The 23,417-nt window shown below is 40.5% G+C and overlaps 1 protein-coding gene across 9 annotated transcripts in view; it reads right to left on the bottom strand.

Annotated features, from left to right (window-relative positions):
• Positions 1–23,417, bottom strand: part of KDM4C (lysine demethylase 4C) — a 430,619-nt gene that overhangs the window by 5,767 nt on the left and 401,435 nt on the right. For all 9 annotated transcript variants that reach the window (XM_043565681.1, XM_043565689.1, XM_043565686.1 and 6 more), the window contains one exon: positions 3,855–3,974. In XM_043565681.1, the coding sequence (XP_043421616.1) occupies positions 3,855–3,974 (120 nt within the window). The remainder of the gene's footprint in view (positions 1–3,854; positions 3,975–23,417) is intronic.

Here is a 23,417-nt window from a genome sequence, read left to right as displayed (position 1 = left end):
ATACAAGAAAACATACACACAATATCACATATACACATACATACACAAAGAAGCATTCACCATTTTTTTCAAGGTTCTAAGTAACTAAAAAAAGGGGAAAAGGATCAAGCAGAACAAACAAGAGGACCAGCCAACAGCTAAAGAACAAAGAAAAGCTCTTTCCCTTTATTAAACTAACAACATATGCTTTCAAACAGGCCAAAATTCTTGAAAATGAGTGTCTTGGAATATGTGATATGAAAACTTTATCCCTTCCCCCTACCCCCAAAGCAAAAACAAAGAAACACAGTGGCTCCTCAACGATTTCTTCGAATATGAAATTATGGCCAATTTGGCATTAAGAGCTGGGCCTGTCAGTACCATTTGTTTCTTTAAGAGGCTCTGACACCCTAAGAGGGACAAATGATGATATATTTACTCTTGTATAATAATCCTCCAGGATAAAGTAATTTCTCAAGTTATTAGAGAACGTTCAAAACTCACTTCTATAAAATTCAACCATTTGGCCAGAAAAATCCCAGGTTCTCAACCTCATAACATGTAAAACCACAATAATGGGTGAAAACTTTCATCTAAAATGAAATTTAAAACTTTTTATTCAAGTAAATCAAATGGCATCAAATAACTGCATAACCAGTGTTTTCAACATTTTAGAAGATTTTGTCAGAGAAAAGTAAGTGACACTGGTTAAAAGAAACCAAGGGCATCTGGGGGAAATTCATCAAATTCCCTATTCAAAGTAATTGGTCTTGGTTTAGTCTTAAACCACACATGAGCTCTATCAGGAGCAAACAACAAAAGGGATGCAATCAGAGCACAATATCTTTTTTTTTTTTAAGTTTATTTATTTATTTTGAGAGAGTGAGCGCAAGCAGGGTAGGTGCCGAGAGAGGAGAGAGAGAAGAGACAGAATTCCTGATGCAGGGCTTGAACTCAACAAGCCCCGAGATCATGACCTGAGCCAAGGCAGACACTTAACTGATTGAGCCACCCAGGCACCCTTCTTTTACTCCATTTCTCTCTTTCTCTCTCTTTTATTTAATATTTATTTACTTTCAGAGAGCGCAAGTGGGGCAGGGGCAGAGACAGAAGGGGACAGAGGATCTGAAGCAGGCTCTGAGTGTTGACAGCAAAGAGCCCAATGCAGAGCTCAAACTCATGAATCGTGAGATCATGACCTGAGCCAAAGTCAGACACTTAACCGACGGAGCCACCCAGGTGCCCTCAGGGCACAATATCTAATATGTTCTAACCCTGAACCACTTATGACATTTTTGAAGTTCCTAAGTTGTCTGTCTGAATTCTTTAGGTGTAAGCAATAAAAATAGGCTTGTATTTCTGGTTAAAAGGTAAGTGAAACTTTGCAGCTGTACTAGGTTAATAATAAAAAAAAATCTGCTGGACTTCAAAAAATACTAAAATTAGGATAATATATATAATTTTCTTTTTATCCATGTACTACACACATTTGACTAAGCTGAAACAATCGGTTGGAACTAGGTCTCGGTCACAGGAGAGCTCTCCCTGTTACTTCCCAGAAGGCTGAGATGGGAAGGTTTTTCTTCCTGGCCTTATTTTAGCAGAGTGGTTTCTTTAATATTTAATTAGGCCAAGGTGTCATCTCATTTATACATTTTTATAGCACAGCTAGAAGTACTTGTGCCTACCTTTCTTCTGTTTTAGATCATTTGAAAATTCTGAAAAGCAAAAAAGGCAATTATAAAACTGAAAGGGAGTATGGCGTGATGACCAATCATCCCAGGACCCAGGGGTCTCCCAGGATGCACGACTTCTAGTGCTAAAATTAGGGACAGTCCCTCACAAGCTAGGATGGTTGTTCACCCTAGTTGGGACACAGCTTAGAGTAAACTCTGGTCCTTCCCTTTACCAGCTGTGTGATCTTCAACAAATTATTAAATTCATGTAACCTTTTTACCCTCATTTGTAAAATAGGAGTCAAAAACATTTATCTTGCAGGGCTACTGTGAGGGTCAAAAAAAGTGCACACACTTAGCATATTTAGCTCTGTGCAATAGGTATTTTAGTTGTATCTTTTTTTGTGAACATCTTTGCTTATTCAATGATGAGGCTGAACAGTTAGACACAAAACACAAAATGATCTCAAAAGGGCACTTGGTTTAATGAGGAATTTTAAATTCCTTGTACTTGAGAGATAATTTTAATATTAGTCTTAACTTTTTCATGGAGTCTATAAATATGCTTATAGTTCTATGTTGATAGGCCATCATAAATTCCACTGAAGTTAACATACTGATTACTAATTAGCCTGAATTTCATCGGGTCCTCACTGTGATACTTTTCATGTAGCTAAGAGCTTTGCTACATGTAAGATGCTTCACTTTTACATTTATTGTTTAATTAAATGTCATTATTTTCTTTTGAATCATGTAGTAATGCTTCTTTTCTAGGAGTCTCCACTATTATCAGTCTGTCTTATGTTTTTTGCCTAATTCTGGATGTTCTGATGCAAAGAAACTCCAGCACCTACCCTATCACAAATGACCTGAATCTGCAACTTAACACTATGGACCAATACAAAGGGGAAAACAGCCTTGACACACACATGCACACACATGTGCACCAGTACACACACCTACAACATACACATAAATGTGCTCTCCTACCTGTTCACCTTGGGTTTTTCTAGGCCTTAAAAAAATGTTCATTTCCTAAACTTCTTTGAACCCCTTTAATTACATTGTGCTCTAGTTCCTGATTCAGTGTCTTATAATGTACTCTGCCACTTAAACCCCTGCCCCTTATCAGTCTTTGAACAATTCTAAGCTGAAACTGGCAGTCTTATCATTTTAACTTAATAGGCCTGAACCTTCTTACTCTTTTCTTCTTTTAACTTCAATCTTCCTGTTTTTGCTCTACTGCTTAGCTTGAGAATGTTGATTTCTGCCATCATGTTACTGAAAGTACTACAATGTATGGATTCTAATAAATGTGTTCTTTTTAAAGTCTGAAGGAGAGCCACCTGGGTGGCTCAGTTAAGCATCTGACTTTGGCTCAGGTCAAGATCTCACGGTTCATGAGTTTGAGCCCAGCACTGGGCTCTCTGCTGTCAGTGCACAGCCTACTTTGGATCCTCTGCTTCCCTCTCTCTCTCTGCCCCTCCTGTGCTCATTCTCTCTCTCTTTGTCTCTCTCAAAATAAGTAAATAAACTTTAAAAAAAAAGTCTGAAGGAATACAAACGCACATCTGCCATCCATGTTGTTTTGTTAGAGTTTAACTCATTCTCATTTCTGACAGAGATAAAATATTTTCAGTTTAATTGCATATGCACTCTTTAATAATATGCAGAGTTCCCTAGTTAACAGAATAGCCAACCAATAGCTCTACTTTTCATTAAATAAGCACTCCATTAAGTTTAAGTGGACAAACGGCCACAACTGTGTCAACACACAGTTGATTTAGGTTTGCTGAGACACCCAATGGAAGTAAGTCTCTCAAGCAAAAGCCACCAACTCAGGGGCTGCTAGCTGATGAACAGCCATCACTGTCTTGGCATACAGTGAGATAAATCAGCCAATTAGTCTCTCCCCATATGATGTAAACACAAGAAAGCAGCCTACCATCCAGTCGCTTATCTTTGGGGCCTACCTATATTCTTTACAATTAAACCACTCATCAAATGCTAATAGAGTTTCCCAGTGTTGAATTTGGTAATAAAACTCCAATATCTGTGCCATCAGACATTGAATCTTTGCCTCCTTTAAAAAAGAAGAGGTGCTCCAAATTCATGTGGCCTATTCATCAGCAGCATACTGGATATACATGTGCCCTCTGGCTTCCTCTCAGTGAACATCTCACACAGGACAGCACTCACCTGGTACATGTGGGCAACATTTGATCCCAGATATTTTGCTCCATAGAGTTTGCCATCAGGCCACTTGACTTGGACAACTTCTCCCTCAGCAGGAGGGCCCAGTTTCACACAGTCTCGGCTCTGTGGAAGAAACACAGACAGGCTTTTCAAGGCAAGTGTCTAAGTGACTGCATTTAGAACTTAGCAAATGATGAACTCCTGGCAATTAAAAGGAGTTATTGCCTCTGTTTTATGGATTATGATCTTGCATGGGTGTTCAGGGGAAGAGATATGAGCCAAAGGAGTACTTAAAGATTCAGCCTACATCATAAAGTTGCAAAGGAGCCACCATAAGCCAAGCAGAAAAAAAACAGCAGCATTTACATTTGCTACTTGACAAAGAACTGTTCAGAGGGTAACTAAACTATGCATGGAAAGTCCTTTAGCTGAAGAATAGACCAGCTCATGATTTACAACACCTGACATTTATATAGCATTTTTTCAGTCAACTAAATGCTCTAACACACAACTCATTCGATCCTCATAATCAGTCCACAAAATAAGCAGAGATTATTAATTATCCCCATTTTACTGGCAAGGAAACTGAGCCTCCAAGGAGGCTCCTTTAGGTTGTCAGCATCTCTGGAGGAGTGAAGCTTAATAGGAGGATAAGAAGTGGGATAGCTAGGTGAAAGTGGGGCCAGGGAGGAGCACAGTGAGGTCCGAGCTGTCAGGCTATGACAAAGCAACAAGGGAAAGGAAAGCAAGAAGCATCTGCAGCATGGCAGGTGAGGCTGGGAGGGTTGTGTGCTGTTTAGCAGGCCTTTTTGGAAGACCCTTGGACCTCCCCAGAAAGTCATGCTTCTATTGGCTGTCCATTAAGTGACCAGCCCTCTTCCTTCTACAGGCATCCATGGTGGCCATCCAAAACCCATCTTCTTCTCACTCATGTCTTGGACTCAACAGTGCTTCCTCCTAAGGCAGGGGTTCAGAGAAAAACCCAGTAGTCCATCCTGGAAGGTGCTTGCTTTTTGGCAGGGAAGGGAGGTAACAGGTCAAATAAAATGTTTTCACAGACATAGTTTGCAAACTCTTAAATTTGTATGTATTGGGTATGACAGAGTGAAATTTCAATACAAATGAATTAAATACTTGACCTCTTTGGTAAAGTTTTTGCACATTTAGCAATTCGTGTTTTGCTAATACCAGTATTTTACTGATGAGGCCAATATGACTGATTGAAATGCACACTTGATCAATCAAGCTATAAATGCAGACTGGGCATGGTTCTATGGTTTAAATGAGAGGCGCACACAGGAAATACTTAGTTGTTTAGGACTAGAAATCCACCCTCTATTCCTTTCCATTACTAATAGAAATTTTGCATTATAAAGAAGTGGACATTTTATTGTTGGATTCAGAATACACATGAGAGGCTCAGCTGTTCATTTTCCTCACTGCAGATTCACTTCCATTTAAAGCTACAGGCAAAGAGAAACTTGTGTGCTCAGAAGCTCTATAGAATTGACAGTCTGCATCTAACTTAGTTAAACAAAGATAAGTTTCTCCTTGGCTTTCATAATATTTGGCCTTAGGGCATGCAGAATTGAAAGGGCAGGCTATAGAAATGTTTTCTAGCTATGTCCCTGGGGTTATCCTCTTACTTTCCATTTCCCTTCCAAAGATGAACCTGGTACTAAGAACACTGGAAGGTGCAGCTTCTAAATAGACACTATCCAGTCTGCTAGCCTGGGAAGTGATATCAGCTCAGGGGTAACTGAGCTGAAACCTAGCAGAGTGGGGAATGGGGGAGGGGGCACAAGAGTATGTTTCTTCCCTCTCTTCAAGTTTTCTTCCATGTGGAGGAAGCTCCATTGGGGTAAATATTCCTGGTTTCTTTTCCACTCTCTCATTCATCCACTCTTCCAAGAGAATAAGCAGTGACTGAACTTTGTTGTTGACATTTTCCAAACTATGCACCATAGAGCCCTGGGGCACCACAGCAAACTCACAGGGGCTCTGTGGGATATTTTCAGGGGAAACCCAGAGACACTCGTCAGACACCCAGCTTACCACTACTACTCTTAAGTTGTTTAGACCTAATTCACTTAATACATGGAACTGTGGACACTGTAAAAAAAATTGTGCTGAAATACTACTTGGCAATGAGAAATAATGAAATCTTGACATTTGCAACAGTGTGGATGGTATTGGGGGGTATTATGCTAAGTGAAATAAGTCAGAAAAAAATATCATATGTTTTCACTCATATGTGGAACTTGAGAAACTTAACAGAAGACAATGGAGGAAGGGAAGGGAGGAAATAGTTTCAAACAGAGAGGGAGGCAAGTCATAAGAGACTCTTAAATACAAAGAATAAACTAAAGGTTGATGGGGGGAGCAGGGGAAGGGGAAATGGGTGATGGGCATTGAGGAGGACTCTTGTTGGGATGAGCACTGGGTGTTGTATCTAAGCGATGAATCATGGGAATCTATCCCCAAAACCAAGAGTGCACACTGTATACACTGTATGTTGGCTAACCTGATAATAAATTATATATATATATATATATATATAGAGAGAGAGAGAGAGAGAGAGAGAAAATATATATATACATATATGTATATATATATATATAATTTGTGCTGAGATACCCAGGGGCTGTGAACCAGTAAAGCTTGGTAATTGTGGCTTTACCCCCTCACGTTCTCTTTCTCTTTGGAACCACCCTGTGGGCAGAGAACACAAGTCCTGCTCTGTTCCTTCCATAGAGAGGAGCTGGTGGTGTCCTGAAACCCTGTCACTAGGAGGCCTGTCTGATCCTCAGATGCAGTATTAGGAACTTTGTTTGCCCACAGATATAAAACCACACACTACAACATCTGCTTTATTAGTAATGAAGAAGATCTTTTCAGTCTCTAAATCCTGACTCCGTTGTCTCTTTTGTTTTTCCTCAGGCAGGATAAATTCTATTTATTGGGCCCTTATTTAATCCAAATGGAGGGAATTCAAGGCCTTGTGGAATACAGAACATGCACTCCCCATTTACTCACCTACCAAAAACAACTGCCAAGCAGGAGACTTAGGTCCTTAGTTTTAGAGATCTGACCTTCGTCAGAGATTTTCTAACCTTTAAAATAAATCTTCACAACAAATCCTGACCTGAAATTTTAAGTACCATATCACTGAGGTATGGCAATGGCCACAGAAATGTGGTCTAAGCAAAACATGAAGATACTTGAGCAATTTATCATAAAAACATACCTTGATAAATTAAATGTATGCAACATTACCATGTGAGAAATAATTATTTTTTAAAAAGGTGTTTGAGAAAAAAATGTCTGAGATACAGTGTGTTATCTGTCTTACCTGTCCATTTGCCCTTTACTCACAAGTCCCAATTTGGTATTGCCAGTGCCTGACCTCAAAGAGCCAATGTACAGCTCAGCCTCCACTAAGTTTACTCTGTGTCAGCCCCCAAAACCATGACATAATATAGTAAAGACATTGCAGTTATCTTTCTCAATCTTCTTGCTTTCAGAACTCTTTTTTCTTTATTCATAGGAGAAGAAGAAAGAAAAATAACCATCCAACTACAATATACAACATAAAATTGGGTGTGAACTCCTTCCCTCCTCCACCACCAGGAGGCGTCCTTCTCATCCTCTGCCAGGTCAGTTAGCTGGAAGTGGTTTTATTTTGATTTGCATATAACTTCATTTAGTAAGTATTATTCACTGTTTACACCCCAGCTACTTTCCAAAAAGGATTTAAGGCAGCTCATAGTAAAACATAAAAAGGTTTATTTCCGTAACATCTAGTTTCCTCCATAGAGAAATGGTTTCAACTCACCAGCTGTCTCAAAATTTTGAGTTTGCTAGAAACCTTCTATGACTACATGGAGTACAAAGCATCCAAACAGGAATGGAAGCAGAAGCACATAGGTTGATGAAAAGAAGCTGGAAGGTTTGACACTGAGGTTCCCCTGGTCTCTCCAAAGCAGGTGTCTCCAGAACTGTCAGAGTCACTAATCCAGTGTCTGTTTACTGACCATCCGTGTGAGACACTAGAGGAGCCACCAATGCCCAGGGACAGAGGGCCTCTTGACCACACCTGGAGGCCTGTCAGCTCTGGGGCATGAGCACCTCAGGGTCTCTGCAAGGGAAATCCATGATCACTTCAACCAGAAAAGAACTTCTATTCGATTCATAGATTGGGTTTCTGAATAGGATTTCAGGTTTAAAGAAAAAAAAAAGGTTTAAAAGGTTTCTGTCAAAAATCACAAGTCTGAGAAATAAAATCACCTGTCTAAAACTGAGGGGATTTAGTTTGTGGAGAGCCCCAGTGAATGGTCTGCCCCCTCTTTTAAAGGCCTTCAGCTAGCTCACACTTCCCTGTGCTGTGCACAGGGAGTATGGCTCCTTACGGTATGGTCCCAACCATCAAGGCACACATTAAAAATGAAGATTCCAGGGGTGCCTGGATGGATCAGTAGGTTGAGCATCTGATTTTGGTTCAGGTGATGATATTGTGGTCCATGGGTTCAAGCCCTGCGTCGGACTCTTGTGCTGACAGCTTGGAGCCTGGAGCCTGTTTCAGATTCAGTGTCTCCCTCTCTCTCTGCCCCTCCCCTGCTTATGCTCTCTTTCTCAAAAATAAATAAACGTTCAAAAAAAATTAAGATTCCAGCCTCCCACCCCCATAGCTCTGTGTGACCTAGGGGATTTTGTTAAAGCGTTCTAGAATTTGAGATCTATTAAAGGATGTAAAGGATGTAAAATGCTAAAGAGGTCTTTTCCTAATGCAGTTCTTAGTGTGTTGCTGGAGCAAGTAAACACCTTTGCTGGGAAATTATATGCATTAAAACTTTGACTAATCCATTTTCTTCAGTTGCTGTCTGGACCCTCAGAAGCAGTCTGGCTTCACCTGACATAAATAGCTGTTCACCATTTGCTGTACTGCCTCCAGGGACGTGTAAACCCCCCTAAAGCCTGCCAGGGCCCCGTCCACAGAGACACTGGTGTCTGGAGCTTCCAGTAAGCCTGTGGCTAGAACACTAAATAGATGATGTGAGAATTAAAGACAGAAATCATAATCACAGTCAAGACCGAGCTTCTGGCTATGATTAAAGGGCTCTGATGAAAGGACTGGGATGGGTCACCAACCCAGGCAAGAGCATGGTGTCATATCACACTCCTGCCATAGTCGGGGCTGACTCCTGCGCTTGCTCCACCAACTACAGAGACGAGCCGAGCCGCCAGTCTGATTACCTGAATTCTGAAATCACTGTGTTCTTGGAACTTTTACTGGGGCCTATGAAAGGGACCTCTGCAAGTGGCTGTCCTTGAATGATGCCTGTTTTGCCATCCTCCCCCCAGACCCAACCCCACCTCTGCTCCTAACACGTAGAAACCACAGAGCAGGCAACCCCGTCTATCAGTTCAGCTGTAGTACATGAAGACAGGGTACTTGAACTCCCAGTAGTTAATTGCCATATAGTCTGGAGCCTCTGGCAGTCCCCCTTGGGGACAACGCTTAAGTCACCAGGAGCAAACTGATACCCGCAGCTGCTGGCATTTTGAGGGATAATCACCTGCTCATTAATGGACTCTGGCAGGGATTAACAGACTGACTGATAGCCATGTACTAATTGTACTAGCTATCTATCATTTGGTTGGCTGCCCGGCATCTGAACCCCTATCTCCCTTGCAGGGTCTCAGTGGGAGAAAGAGCTAGCCTGCCATTATAGACACGGGAAAATGCCAGATACTCCCTTACCCAGCCTTCCTGGCAGCAGACATGGACAGGGGCCTGGCCAATTGGCTGCACCTGTTCAGGATGTAGAACCTGTGATCAGAGATGCAGGGAAGCAGCAGAGGGGAGAACAATCTCAGAAGGGAGCAGTGGCAGCCATAACAGCAGCACCCACGCACCAAAGGCACAGCAGGGGGCCAGGCTGACCACACACGTGGAAGCGGCTGTGTCCAGGTCCATGGCCTGGTCCTGCCCATGCTCCAACTGAGCAGCCTCCCTTGTTTTCACCTATTCTCTGACCTTGTCCTTTTGCATTCCTGGAGATTCTGTGGGCTTCCTAATAACTTCCCACTATATTCGTTTATTGCTTAAATTAGTTACAGTCACTTTTTGTTGCTTACAACTGACAACCCTGAATGGTAAGTAACTGCTGGTTTGGGTGATGGCAGATCCTTCCTCTCACAAACTAGAAAAGACACCTTTCATTTAATGGTGGAATATAAAACTGGGGAGCTTCCTAGACCACCCAATCCTCATTCAAATAATTTATGAGGAAAGCCATCTTTCAAAAAAGAAAGGAACATATTCACAGCACCACTTACCTAATCACAAGGCTTGGCCCTAGATCATTTGTGACTGTCCCTGGACTTTTCATAAACACCACAATCTGAAGAGGTACTCTCTTTAGGGATATCCACAAGAATGCAACCCAGGCCATAAAGGTAAGTCAAGTATCCTAATCAATGGTAGGCTCTCAAGTGGACTCTTTTGAAGGGAATGCATCATATTTGGATGGATTAAATTCTGGACTATTTGTTAAATAGAAGTCATATTTCATATCACCCTTCATGTAGAGATAAAAAATATAGAAAATACTTTAATACTATTTTTCTTAATAATTCTTTGTTCTGAGTATCTACTATAATTTCATTAGGGGAAATTACAGATTTTTTTTAAAAAAGATATAAAAAACAAAAACAACCCAGATTTCCATCACCCAGAAGTAAATGCTGTTACCACCTGTTAAGATGGCTAAAATCAAAAACACAAGAAACAAGTGTTGGCAAGGAAATGGAGAAAAAGGAATCTTCATGCACTGTGGTGGGAATGTAAACTAGTGCAACACTCTGGAAAACAGTATAGCGCTTTCTCAAAAAGTTAAAAATAGAACTACCATATGACCTAGTAATTGCACTACTGAGTACCTACCCAAAGAAAGTGTAAACATTAATTTGAAAGGGTTACATGCACCCTGATGTTTATAGCAGCATTATTTACAAAAGCCAAATTATGGACCCAGCCCAAGTGTCCATCAATTAATGAATGGATAAAGATATGGAATATACATACAATGGAATATTGTACAAAAGAACGAATACAAAAGAACAAATCTTGCCATTTGCGATGACTTGGATGGATCTAGAGAGTATAATGCTAAGCAAAATAAGCCAGAGAAAGACAAATACCATATGATCTCATTCATATGTGGAATTTAAGAAACAAAACAAATGAACAAAGGATAAAAAGACAAACCAGAAAACAGACTCCTAACTACAGAGAACAAACTGATGGGTTACCAGAGGGGAGGTGGGTGGGGAGTGGGTGAAATAAGGGGACTAAGAATACCCTTATCATGATGAAATGAAAAATGTATAGGATTTAATCTCTATATTGTATACCTGAAATGGATATAACTGTATGCTAACTATACTGGAATTAAGATTTAAAAAAAATTAAATGCTGTTACCATTTGGATTAATCTTTATGCTTCTCTGATTTTTACAAAGTAGGCCCTCCTATATATACATAATTATTTTTCATAACTACAAACTTTATTTTCTTTCACATGGAGCACAACTGAGCTCTCTAAAGAGGCAGACAAAGCCGCCTTTTGTGAAGAGTGCAGTGTTGCAGTCCATGCCATGTTTTTTCAATCATTCCACACCATTTGGAGGGAAGAGGTCTTTCTTTTTACTGTGGTAAAATAGACATAACATAAAATTACAATTTTAATTATTTTTAAGTACACATTTCAGTGGACTTAGGTACATTCACAGTGTAGTACAACCATCACCACCATCCTCTCCAGAAATGTTTCATCATCCCAAACTGAAACTCTACATCCACTAAACACTAACTCCCCACTCCCCTCTCCTCCCAGCCCCAGGTAACCTCCATTCTACTTTCTGTCTCTATGAACTTGATTATTTCTAAGCACCTCATTATAGGGGAAATCATATAATATTTGTCCATTTGTGTACATATATAATTTTGTGCCTTGCTATTTATCCCCTATAACTACATTATAAGCATCTTATTAGTTATGAATTATCCTTTAAAAACTCCATTTTACTGGCTGAATACATGCAACATTATGGCTATTCCTCAATTAATTTAACCACTTTCCCACTGTAATATTTCCCACTGTATATTTGTCTTCATGAATCTTTGTCCAAATTACTGACTATATTCTTAAAGTCTTGCAATAGGAATACATTGGTAAAAAATAATATAAACTATTAATAAAGTTGCTTTCATTAAGCTTTGAAAAATTCAACATCAGACTCATTTCTCTTATTCAGTAAATCTTAACCACCACAGAAAATTCTGATTCAGTCAATCCAAGGTAGGGTCCAAGCTAAATGTTCTCCCAAACAATATGATGGTTGGTCAGATTGATAATCACTGCTCAAGATTATCTCCAGAATACACTTCTACGTATAAAGAAAAAACTAATTCCAAGCTGCTTCCTCTGAATGTAACTTTTCTACAGTGAGAGACGTCTAACATACTTGAAAGAAAACTTGGAATGTCCTCACACTGAGGAACTTATCTGTGCTCTGTCCTAGTTATGTAACACTGTCATTGCAGCCTGTAGGATAATGGTTTCAGGCCAACCTGCTTCCACACTGACACTCATTATTTAGGGAAAACTGCAAGTTTGATGTCCAGCTTTCCTTTTTAATAGTTTTTTTTTTCTTTTGTAAGGGAAACACACACACAAACACCCTTTCTCTACCCCCAAGATGTTCTGTTTGTCTCTGTTAAGCTGGGGCAATGCCTCGTTATTCCCTCAACCAGCTAGATTCTTTCCCAGCAGTCACACTTTGCCAATGCCCTGACACTTAACCACACCCGTCTTATAAAACATAGCATCTTCTCTGCAGGGAACACAACACTGACACTTATTTGCTGAATTCCTGAGGGCCAAGTTTAGCATACACTTTCCCTTTAGCTATAAGCCAAGAGTAGATACCATGCCTGGTAAAAATACTGATGTAACAGAGATGGAGGTTGTTTTATTTTTCTGAATGTTACCACAGCATTAAACCTCAGAAAATATTTTTCTTTTTTTTTAAATGTTTATTTTTTAAAGAAGGAGAGAGAGAGAGAGAGAGAGAGAGAGAGAGAGAGGAGAGGAGAGACAGGGAGGCAGTGGGGGAGGGGAGGAGAGACTTGGGACAGAGGATCCGAAGTGGGCTCTGCACTGACAGCAAAGAGCCTGAGGCAGGGCTCAAACTCACAAACCATGAGATCATGACCTGAGCCAAGGTCGGATGCTTAACCAACTAATCCACCCAGGTACCCCCAGACAATATATTTCTAAAAGAAATCACATCTTTATGTTATTAGAAATAGGTGAGATTCTGGCAAGCAAAAGCTTTAAAAGGCACAGAAAATACAAAGTTGGGCAGTCTCTTCAGAAATTATCTTCCAGTTCTTTTAAGTGAAGACAGTATAAGAAAAGTCATTAACTAGAACCAGGGGTGACACTGGGGAGCTCACCTAATAGCAAGGGCATGTGAGAGAGGGATATGGAGACAGCTAAGGGAGGTGGCTATGAAGTGCCAACAACGGGTCCACTGCATTCTTGGGACTGGAGAGGATTAATGGCACTGAAAGGCTCATTCACTCACCAGCTACACATCTTTGAGAGAGACCACCTGCCTTCCCAGACTTTTCTCCCTCCCTCTAGCATATTATAAGCTTCTCCTCTGTGCCTAATCCTGAACTCAGCACTGGGAAAAGAGAGACAGAAAGAGTCCTTTTGAAGTCATTTCCCCAAGGAATTCAAGTCCAGTTGGGGACTTAAATGTTTAGATGAGTATCTGCAATACAAGGTACCATATGTGATTGTAGTGAGTGGCAAGGAGGTGGGAACGTTGTGTCCATGACTCACCCTCCCATGACACCAACTGTGTAAAGGACTTTCAGCTAGAGATTAACCAAAATTCCTTCCTATCTTCCCCTCAGAGTTAAACCACCCTCCACATGAACTGACTTAATTAAAACCCCCATTCAGGACTCTCCTGCACTCACCTGGCTAGGTATATGTGAATGCTTTGGAAACTATGGTGAGAGCAGCAATGCAGTCCTTAAAGACAGATGTTAGAGGGAGAAGTGAGCTGGTAGCTCTAGCAGAGCTTTGTGGGGATCCACTGTTGGAGGCTCTGGCATTAGCAGTTTGATTTTATTGGGGCTCCTATAGTTGGCTAGGCTATCCCACTGACTATGTTGAGTGGTGTGGCCAAGTCAGGAGGACAAAGGTGTTGCCCTGACCCCTCTCTCTACTTCTCAAGAGTGTTCTAAAATGATGTCACCAATGATTGCAAGGCCAATGCCCCATAACACCAGGAACCCAAACAGAAAATCTTCTAAAAGCCCCAGAAATGCAAACCACTTGAAAAGGGAATTTGTATATTTAAAGCTCTCTGGTACTTCTTCTTAGATCTCCTTTTCAATAACCTCTCCTTTTATAAAGGTTTGGAGGATGTGTCATTTCCAAGTGTTACTGGGAATCTCATGCTTAGTGACCTCTGACCAATGAGCTGACTGAAAACAACTGGCTGCTACCACCAATAATAACCAGAAATAGTCACACTACTACTTGAGTGTTTATTATGTGCTGGGCACCACACTGACTGCTTTATATTATATTTCAATAATTCTAACAATAATCCTAGTATTTATTATTATCTCCATTTTAGGGTTAAGGTAACTGGTGTCAACTTCCTTGCCCAGGTTTGCATGGCTGTCTGCTACACATCAAGTTCCTCCCACCTCAGACAGACAGCCAACAGCATTTATAAGGACTGCCCCTGGACTGGCTGCATCTTCCTCCTGTTTTTCCTGCAGACACCAATGCATCAGCACCCCAGGACTGTAACTCCTCATACTCAAATAAGGAAAAAACATTGCCATCTATAGGACAGATCTTTCCCCCTTTATATAGTTGTTGGCAGAGGCTAAAATGCATGAGGGGAACAAATATTTTACTATGTCAATAAAAATGTATGTTGTAAAAGAGAGAAAGACAGCCTTGAGGTGAATTTCTCTATCATGATTTCTAAAAATAACTGTCAGTTCCAAAAGCTGGAAAAAGATGAGGAAAGGAAAGATAAGGGTAAGCATTATGAGAAGAGAAGGCTCTCCTGTGCTCATGCACCACAACAGGAGCTCTGTGATCAGAAGAGGAGTGCCAGGTCCACGCCAGCCTCTGTGGATTCTCAATCTGCTCCACAGTGTACATTCCACTTCCCAGAGCAGCTGCACTGAAGCGGCACAGGGTGCAGCTTCCAAGGTCTGGGGTCACACCGCCTGGGGTCAAAGAAGAGCTGTGACTGGACACAAGCTACTTTATCTCCTCACACACTGGTGTCCTCATCAGTCAAATGCATATAATAACACAACCTTAAAGGATTGGTGAGTGAATTGGGGCTAAAATACATTTAGAAGGAGAGGAGAAGAGAAAGAAAAGCACAGCACAGTGACTGGCAGCTGGTGAGTTTGAAGTGAACTGTGACTGGATTTAATTCATATCAACAGGGAACATCTGGAGGATGATAGCAAGGGGACAGAAAACCTTGGGAGCAGATGATCCTTGAGCTTTAAAACTGTGAAGATGCACTGAGAAGCCAAGAAGCTACTAAAAAGGTTATCAGACAAGGGTATCCTGGTTGAAATCCAAAACAACCTAGCAGGGTCGATAAGCAGGTGTCATCTCCTACCTAGGTAGAGAAGCACAATCATGTGCCCCAGTCACACAGCCAATAAGTGGATGAGTGGGGTAGTCATTCATTCAACACCCACATTTCAAGCATTTCTCGTGTTCTCAGAACACTGGGGTTACTAGTGAGAAAAACAGATGTGGCTTTCTACTTCATGCAACTCTTTAGTGGAAAACACAGACATTAAAATAAAGAATAAAAATTAAAACGTTAAGTGTAGGAACTCCTGCGTCATAGAATTACAGTGCAAAGTATTTTACCAGAAAGATTATTAGCACACTATGTGGTTATTATATTCCAGAGAGCTTCAAGACGCCTCAAGAGATGGAAGAACTAAAATGAAATTTTGACCCAAGAATCTGAAAGAGTCCAGATAGAGAAAACCCAGAGAAAATAAATCATGAAATAAGGAGGTCTGTGAATGGTTCAGATTTAAAAAGAAAAAATAACTTTTTTATTATAAAAATAAAACATGCTCATATGGAAACTATAAGAAGGTGATAAAGTTGAAATCATAATCACCTATGATTACATTCTCTAGAGATAACATTTCAACGTATTTCCTTTGAGGATTTTCCCTTAACACACTTATATTTTTATATATGATTGGGATCATACTGTACATACTGATTTTTCCATTTATTAAACATCCTTTAAAATATTATTTTTAATAGCTACATAAATAATTCACTTAGTGTTCCTCCCGGGTGCACTGGTAAGTGTTCAATGCCTAGGTCTAAAGAACAAGGAGATGTCATGTTTACATGGCCAGACTGGGTTTAGGCACAGTGTTCTCACATCTGAGAGCAACATTTGGAGTGGGGTACTGTCCAAAAAATTTCATACTGAGGGGAGTCCTGGAGCAAGAGCACTCTTAAAACCACTTTCTTATGAGATCATTCATTGCTCCCCACAACAAATATGTATTTTTTAAATTTTTTTTATGTTTATTCATTTTTGAAAGACAGAGAGAGACAGAGCACAAGCAGGGGTGGGGTGGAGAGAGAGGGGGACACAGAATCCGAAGCAGGCTCCAGGCTCTGAGCTGTCAGCACAGAGCTCGACGCGGAGCTCGAACTCACGAATGGTGAGATCATGACCTGAGCCGAAGCCGGACGCTCAACCAACTGAGCCACCCAGGGTCCCCCCAACAAATATGTATTAAATGATGAGGCAGGAGGACTGTTTTGTTTGGATTTGAGAAGACGCGGGAGGAACCTGAGAGTCCTCCACAAACACATGAAGAGCTGTGAGTAAAGAGAGAATGGGCTTGTTCATTTTTGCCCCGGGAGTCAACTGAGACTGGCTCTTGGGGTGCTATTTAGGCTCCATGCAAAGAAGTCAGTGCTTTCTAATTATTACAGCAACAAATTGGTAGTGAGCTCCCTGTCACTTGTAGTGTTCAACAATGGACCTGAGGTCACTCACCAGGGCTATGATACAGGAGACTTCCTGCAACGGGTGAGAGTTTGAGGGAGTCACAGAGGAGGGTCAGAGGAGGCTGTGAGTGGTTCAAAGGCTATGGTGGGAGGAGGCCGCACACTTACCCCTTAGCCTGTCTTATTTATGCAGTAGCCCTGAACTGTGCCAGTGGTTATCAGAGCTTTTAGACAAGAGACTCCCTGGCTAAGATTCTCTCATCGAGGGGCCTGGCCAAGCCTCACTGATGTTACAGTGGATTAGGACTATGGTTCCTAAATTTCTAACACTCTTGTCAAGTGCTGTTCCTCTCTCACTGAAGTGTTGAGAATGGAATATGCAATGAATGGAAAGAAGAATCCAGCACAAATGGACGGTTATCTTCTCCCTTAATCTAATTTCAGTCACTCTGTGGCTATGCTCCTTCAGCTCTTTATAACATCAGCTTCCTCCATGGCCAAAGAAAGGGGTATCCTTCTGCATCAACACCCCAAGGAAACCTATTCCCTCAGCACAACCTCATTCTCTGGAAGGCACATAAAAATGTCTGTTTTAACTTAACCAACTGGGTAACTCTCAAGTGGGTGAAGCAAAAATGTAGAAATGATGAAAGAGACAGCTGTGTGGCCTCAGCCTACTGCTGTGGAAAAGGCTTTTTTTACAAAGCTTTTGTGGTAACGTGAACAACTGCATAAAGACATCATGGTGTGTAAAAATATGCCAAGGATTAATTACTCCTGGGCTAAGACCTAAGAATAGCTTGGTCCTTCCTCCAGGCTCCAAATGATACTGCAGTATACAAATTGCCCATCATGGTGCAGTGTGTGCCGTGTGCCCAAATCAACAGTCACTTCCCAGCCCTCAGCCTGGCCCAAGCTGGTCCAGGATGTAGTCCTTCACACCTACAATACAGGTGGTCATCAAGGCCTGGAATCAGGAAAGGGAGATGTGTGTGCAGAAGAGTGGACAGCTAGGCCAGGGGAACATTCCAATGCTTATAATCAGAAATGATTAAGAATAACCCATTTGCTTTCTTTCAGAAGAGGCCTAAGAGATCCCAGTGGCCAATGTCCCCATTTTAAAGAGAAGGGAGAAGGATTGAACAGTGAAATGACTTGCATAGAGTCACAGCTCACCAAGAGATGGCTATCATTTAATTTAATTTTGCATTTCACAGCCAAGCAGTGCAAGATTTGGAGTAAATGAGTAACATCTGGAGAGGATTCCACAGAGGGGTTTAAACAGGAAGGGGTGAAGACAAATGAAAGGATTTCTGAGAATATGATTTGTCAAAAAATGTCAGCCCGTATTATATTAAATTCAGAAGCAGACAAGTCCTGAAGCATATGTATGCACAAATGAAGTAATCCAGAATTTCCTCAAAGTTGCAAATGTGCCTGAGGATAGCAATAAAATGTGAGCAACCCCATTTTATAAATATTTCCTATGTAAGCCACTGCTTCTATCTGTTAACTCACATGTCCTTTTCAGATTTAATGCAAATGCATAAACTTAAACAATCATGTTCATAACAGACTGTCTTATGAAGAACAGCACGTGCATAATTACTACCAGCCTATCTCCACAGAGGCTAGTCTGTTCATAAATGGCAGACACATAAATAAGATAGTTGGGGAGAGGATAATGAACCAATCTATTTACTCAACACTATTACCCTTAAAGGGAAGTCAGAAATTTCAGAAACTCCCTAAACGATTTTTTGTGTTGTCAAAAGACTCAAATCAAAATAATCTTAATGTGAAATTAAGGAGAATTTTGCTGTTTTTATGTTCCCAGACAAGAATGAAACTGATATGTAGATAACACAGTATTGTCAGCTTTCTCCAAACAAGAGCTTTTAATCCAAAGACTTAAAAATACATCAGCGAAAGGGCAGGGAATTTAGCTTTACTGATTACACTCAAGCCTAGAATGCCTGGTTCAGCATTACACTGGGGATTCTGTTGTGCCCTTTTTCTGATAGTTAACAAACCTTTGAAACAGGAACCTCTTTGTTATTTTCACACTGGTTATTAATCTTTATTTGAAGCCTGATTCTTGCTAACATCTGTCTTGCCTAAAGAACACTGAGTAGTCAGTCAATTAACATTTCTGTTATGATATGGTCTTTTTTTTACTCTCCTCCCTCAAAACACATGAAGTTTTGTTAGCATTCTCCTTACTCTCCTTGAAACATATACTCATAGTTTTGAATTGATGTAGATTTGCAAGTACTGGCAACTGTGAACCAAAATTATGCCACAGGGAGGGGGATTACAAGGTATGTGGGCATCTAAGAGAGAGGTCAGTGGATGTGATACAGGCACCAGAACAGCTGAGCCTGGGTTTTGTAGGTTAAACTAAGAGGGGGTGGGGGAGGTAAAATCCCAGAAATGATACTGTGGAAAAGCAAGTATGGAAGTAGAGGAAGAGAAAAGGAAACAGCTTTTCAGCAAATGGTTTTAACATCCATCACTAACAACCAATTAGCAATAATATTAATAGTAAACAGGATGCGATTTTGAGCTTTTAGCAAGTCAATATTCTGCCAAGTGCACTCAAACAAAAATCTGCATGCACATACACACCCATGAAGCTTGCATATGCATCTTAAAAATCTTGGGAAGATACACAAGCATCAAGTGGGGCAGTACTCAGATGTGGGGTGCTGCAGGGACTTGTACTTTTCTGTATTTCTTGAACTTTTGACAACCATGGGTATGTTATACAAAACACCGTTCATATGTGATTGTTAAATATTGGCTGCTAATTCTTATCACTGCGAATCAAACACATTTTGTCTACCAATGTAAATCACTGAATCTCTCCCTTAAAAGAAAGGTGCATCTTCCAAACAAGGGATGTTCAAGATTCTAGAAGGCCATGCAGTCCACCTCCTTCAGAAAATAAGAGCTCTTCCCAGGGCACACAGCAGATGCATCATCCTTACACTGGTTCATGGTGTGGCAGCGCTGGGGCGATGAGGCACAGCAACTAAAGGCAAAGGGAGGTAAAAGATCCAAGAGGGGGGAGCTCCCAGACAACATGTACAGAAGGCAGGTGAGTGCTCAAGAGAGCTATAGATCAAGGGAATGTAGGGTGAGCTGTACAGTGAGGCCAAAGTCTACATATGTGCAGTTTGGCTAAATTTAAATGTTTGTGTGTCAGGGGTGCCTGGATAGGTCAGTCTTAAGCGTACGACGTTGGCTCAGCTCATGATCTCACAGTTTGTGGGACCGAGGCCTGCATTGGGCTCTGTACTGACAGCTCAGAGCCTGGAGCCTGCTTCAGATTCTGTGTCTCCCTTTCTCTCTGCCCCTCACCCACTCATGCTCTCTCTCTTTCAAAACTAAACATTTTTTTAAGTTAAAAAAATAAATAAGTAAAGTTAAAAAAAAATAAATGTCTGTGGGTCAAGATGGAAGCCCCAGAAAGGGTAAATATGAATCCATTTTGGTGGCTATATTGTCATCTTGAAGAATTACCGAGCAAGCATCCACTGTTCTATCAAATGGGTGAGAGAGAAGTTAATTGTGTGTATGTATGTGTGTGTGTTACAATATGTTCATTCAGAGATGAAAATGAAGTGCCTGACCATGCCATTTCTGAAATGTGTGATGTCTGTTCTCAGACTGTAGCATGGGGTCTTTTCACTCAACATCCCTTCAACACTGAGGCAAATAAAAACACAAAAACCCCAAAACCTATGCTTTGTAAACCAGGGGTCTTGGGATGGCCCTAAAAACAGTAACTACTCTAGATGGGAAAAGCAAGCAAGCAGGAAAGAAACTCCAATATAGCCAAGTCTGAACTCGTAATCTTGGCCCTAAAACCTGGGCTACTTCCAACATTCCCTCATTGACAGGTGTGACCTTCCATTTGGCTAAGCAAGCCAGAACCCCGGGGATCACCTTTGACTTCTTTTTCTTCCTCAGCTCCAGTATCAGTTCACCACTGAGTCCTTTTCAGATTCTTCCACTGCTCCTAACTTAGTCCCAGCTACATCCTCTCTCCCCTAATCTACTGAAATGCTCTCCTAACTGGTCTCCCAGCATCTACCATGGCCTACTCTCCAATCTGTCTTCTTCACTCTAGCCAAAGAAAATACTTCATAACAAATCTCTTCATGTTGAATTCTGCCTAAGACCATCAATGGCTTCTCCCTGTCTTAGAATAAAGACCCAACCCTATAACATACTCTTCCAAACCTAGCCTACTCTGGCCCTTTCCTCCTCTCTAGCCTCATCATTTACCTCTTTCAGCAACCTGAGCAGGCCATGCTCCTTCCTGCAACAGCTCTTGTGTGTGCTTTGTTTGGGATACTCTCCCTCTGTCCTTTGTCTAGCTAATATACTGATTACTCATCTATATAAGGTATTTTTGGTTACATGCTCTTATAGGATTATATGCCTATCATCCCATGGCTCATCTCAGTTTTAAGTACATTTTTATTAGCATAACTGTTGTAGGTCACTCTTTCCCTCTAGATTGTAAATTAGATGAGAGCAAAAACCATTTCAATTTTATACATCATGTTTCACCCAGTACAATGTTTGGCATGTAATAGGTGCTCACTGTAAACAAATTTTTATGGTAAAGCTACCACTTACTTAAGAGTAAGATATCCCTTGACTAGGGAATCCATAAATCACCATATGCAGGTATCCAGATGCAGTTAATGAAAGTCCTGCCCCTGGGGGAGTTCCTTCTCTACAAGAGGAAGGGCCTCCTGGGGGAGCATCAGCCTTCCACATCCATATAAGCCCCTCATGCCTGGAGAAGAAAAAGGACTTGAGCACCAACACAACGGTTTCCCCATCCTCATTAGACTGCCCCTGGAGGAGACCCACTTGTAAATATATATCAGTTAGATATTTGTCCTTTCAACTTCATACAAAGCAAAATGTAACACAAAACAAAATTCTATAGAAACATAATAATGACATGGGGCAGAGTTCAGGATAAATAATATAAAAAATGGTTTTACTAGTATTGAAATAAATTTTATAACTAAATAAGATATTAAATTTAATACACAAATCATTTAAAAATTCTTTGGCCAGGAAGGGAATAAAATACCTAGTAAGAAGTGGAAGCAAAGTTATAAAACCTACTAGTAGCATCCTGGAATAAGGCTTGTTGCATGATGAGATAATTTCCAAAAGATATGTCTTACCTCATTAGGGAATCTCACTTAATGTCAATGGTGCTCATGTTTATGTTCTCTTAATAGCTCTCTTACAGTTCCTATTTCAACAGGGCTTCAGATCCTGGCTGCTTAGGATGCAGCAGCTACAGTCTGACTTGTTTTGTGCTAGTCACTGCTTTTACGGTATAAATCAAGTAAACCACTTTAGAAGATTAAACTTTATCTTTTACTCCCCACCAAAAAGAGGATAGCACATACAAAGGAATCATTAGGTCAGAACATTCTTAATTAAAGGCTAAAAAGGGTAAATATAAGGCATATTGTAAAAACAGTAGCCTATAAATATATTATTATAACTATACTACTGGAAATATGCATAGTTATAATCCTCCTCCTCTTTTATTGAGTTGTTAGCCATTAATCTGCAGAAGGCATCTTTTTCAGGCACTGATCACATCAGCATTAATTACTGTTGGAAAACCCTGCTTGGATCTGAAAAACCGGGTATAAAACATTATTTAACACATTGTACTATTATAAAGGAGCAAAACATTTTTTATGTTTAATGATACTGGATAAAACATCTAAACCATAGAAGACCTGGAAGCATAATATCCTCTATCTTATAGAAGCCAAGAAATCAGATGGTGCAAGGCTGCTAATCTACAGAAACACGTACAACAAACAAATATTATAGCAGGTCACAGCTTTCAAGTTTTCTACTTACGTCTCAGCAGAGAACATTCTCTGAGGGAAAGATTGGAAACTGAAGGAAAAACACACTGTAGTCTCTCTTTACATCATTCCTCCTCTCCCTTTACTCACATACTCTAGCTTCAAAATAAAATTTGCTTAGTAAAACAGAAGGCAAGTTTTATTACTGGTTCTCTCTCACCCATGAAAATCAGCTAACCTCTTTCAAGTAAGGTATGAAAAGGAAATAATAAAATGAGTGCAGTGTCAGTTCATCAATAAATAGATAGCACTGACTTCTGGATATACTTATCAAACAATAATCTAAGTTCACTCTACTAACAAAATAATTTAAACCCCATGGTCAAATAGGAACATAAACTCTTGATTTATGAGCTCAATATCTTCTGGGATATGTCACCAATTTATGTGCTATATCCCAGTGTGTTAGCACCTGGGGTTGGCTAGAGGTGAAAGATAATGTAAAAGGGCTTGTAAACAGGAATCTTCCTGTTGACTGTTTGCCTCAGGAAGCTCTCACTGTTAGCTATATATTTCAG

This window comes from Prionailurus bengalensis, chromosome D4, assembly GCF_016509475.1.
Source record: "Prionailurus bengalensis isolate Pbe53 chromosome D4, Fcat_Pben_1.1_paternal_pri, whole genome shotgun sequence".
Classification (NCBI taxonomy): Eukaryota; Metazoa; Chordata; class Mammalia; order Carnivora; family Felidae; genus Prionailurus; species Prionailurus bengalensis.
Note: the sequence above shows the minus strand (reverse complement) of the source record. Positions and strands in the feature narration are given on the sequence as shown.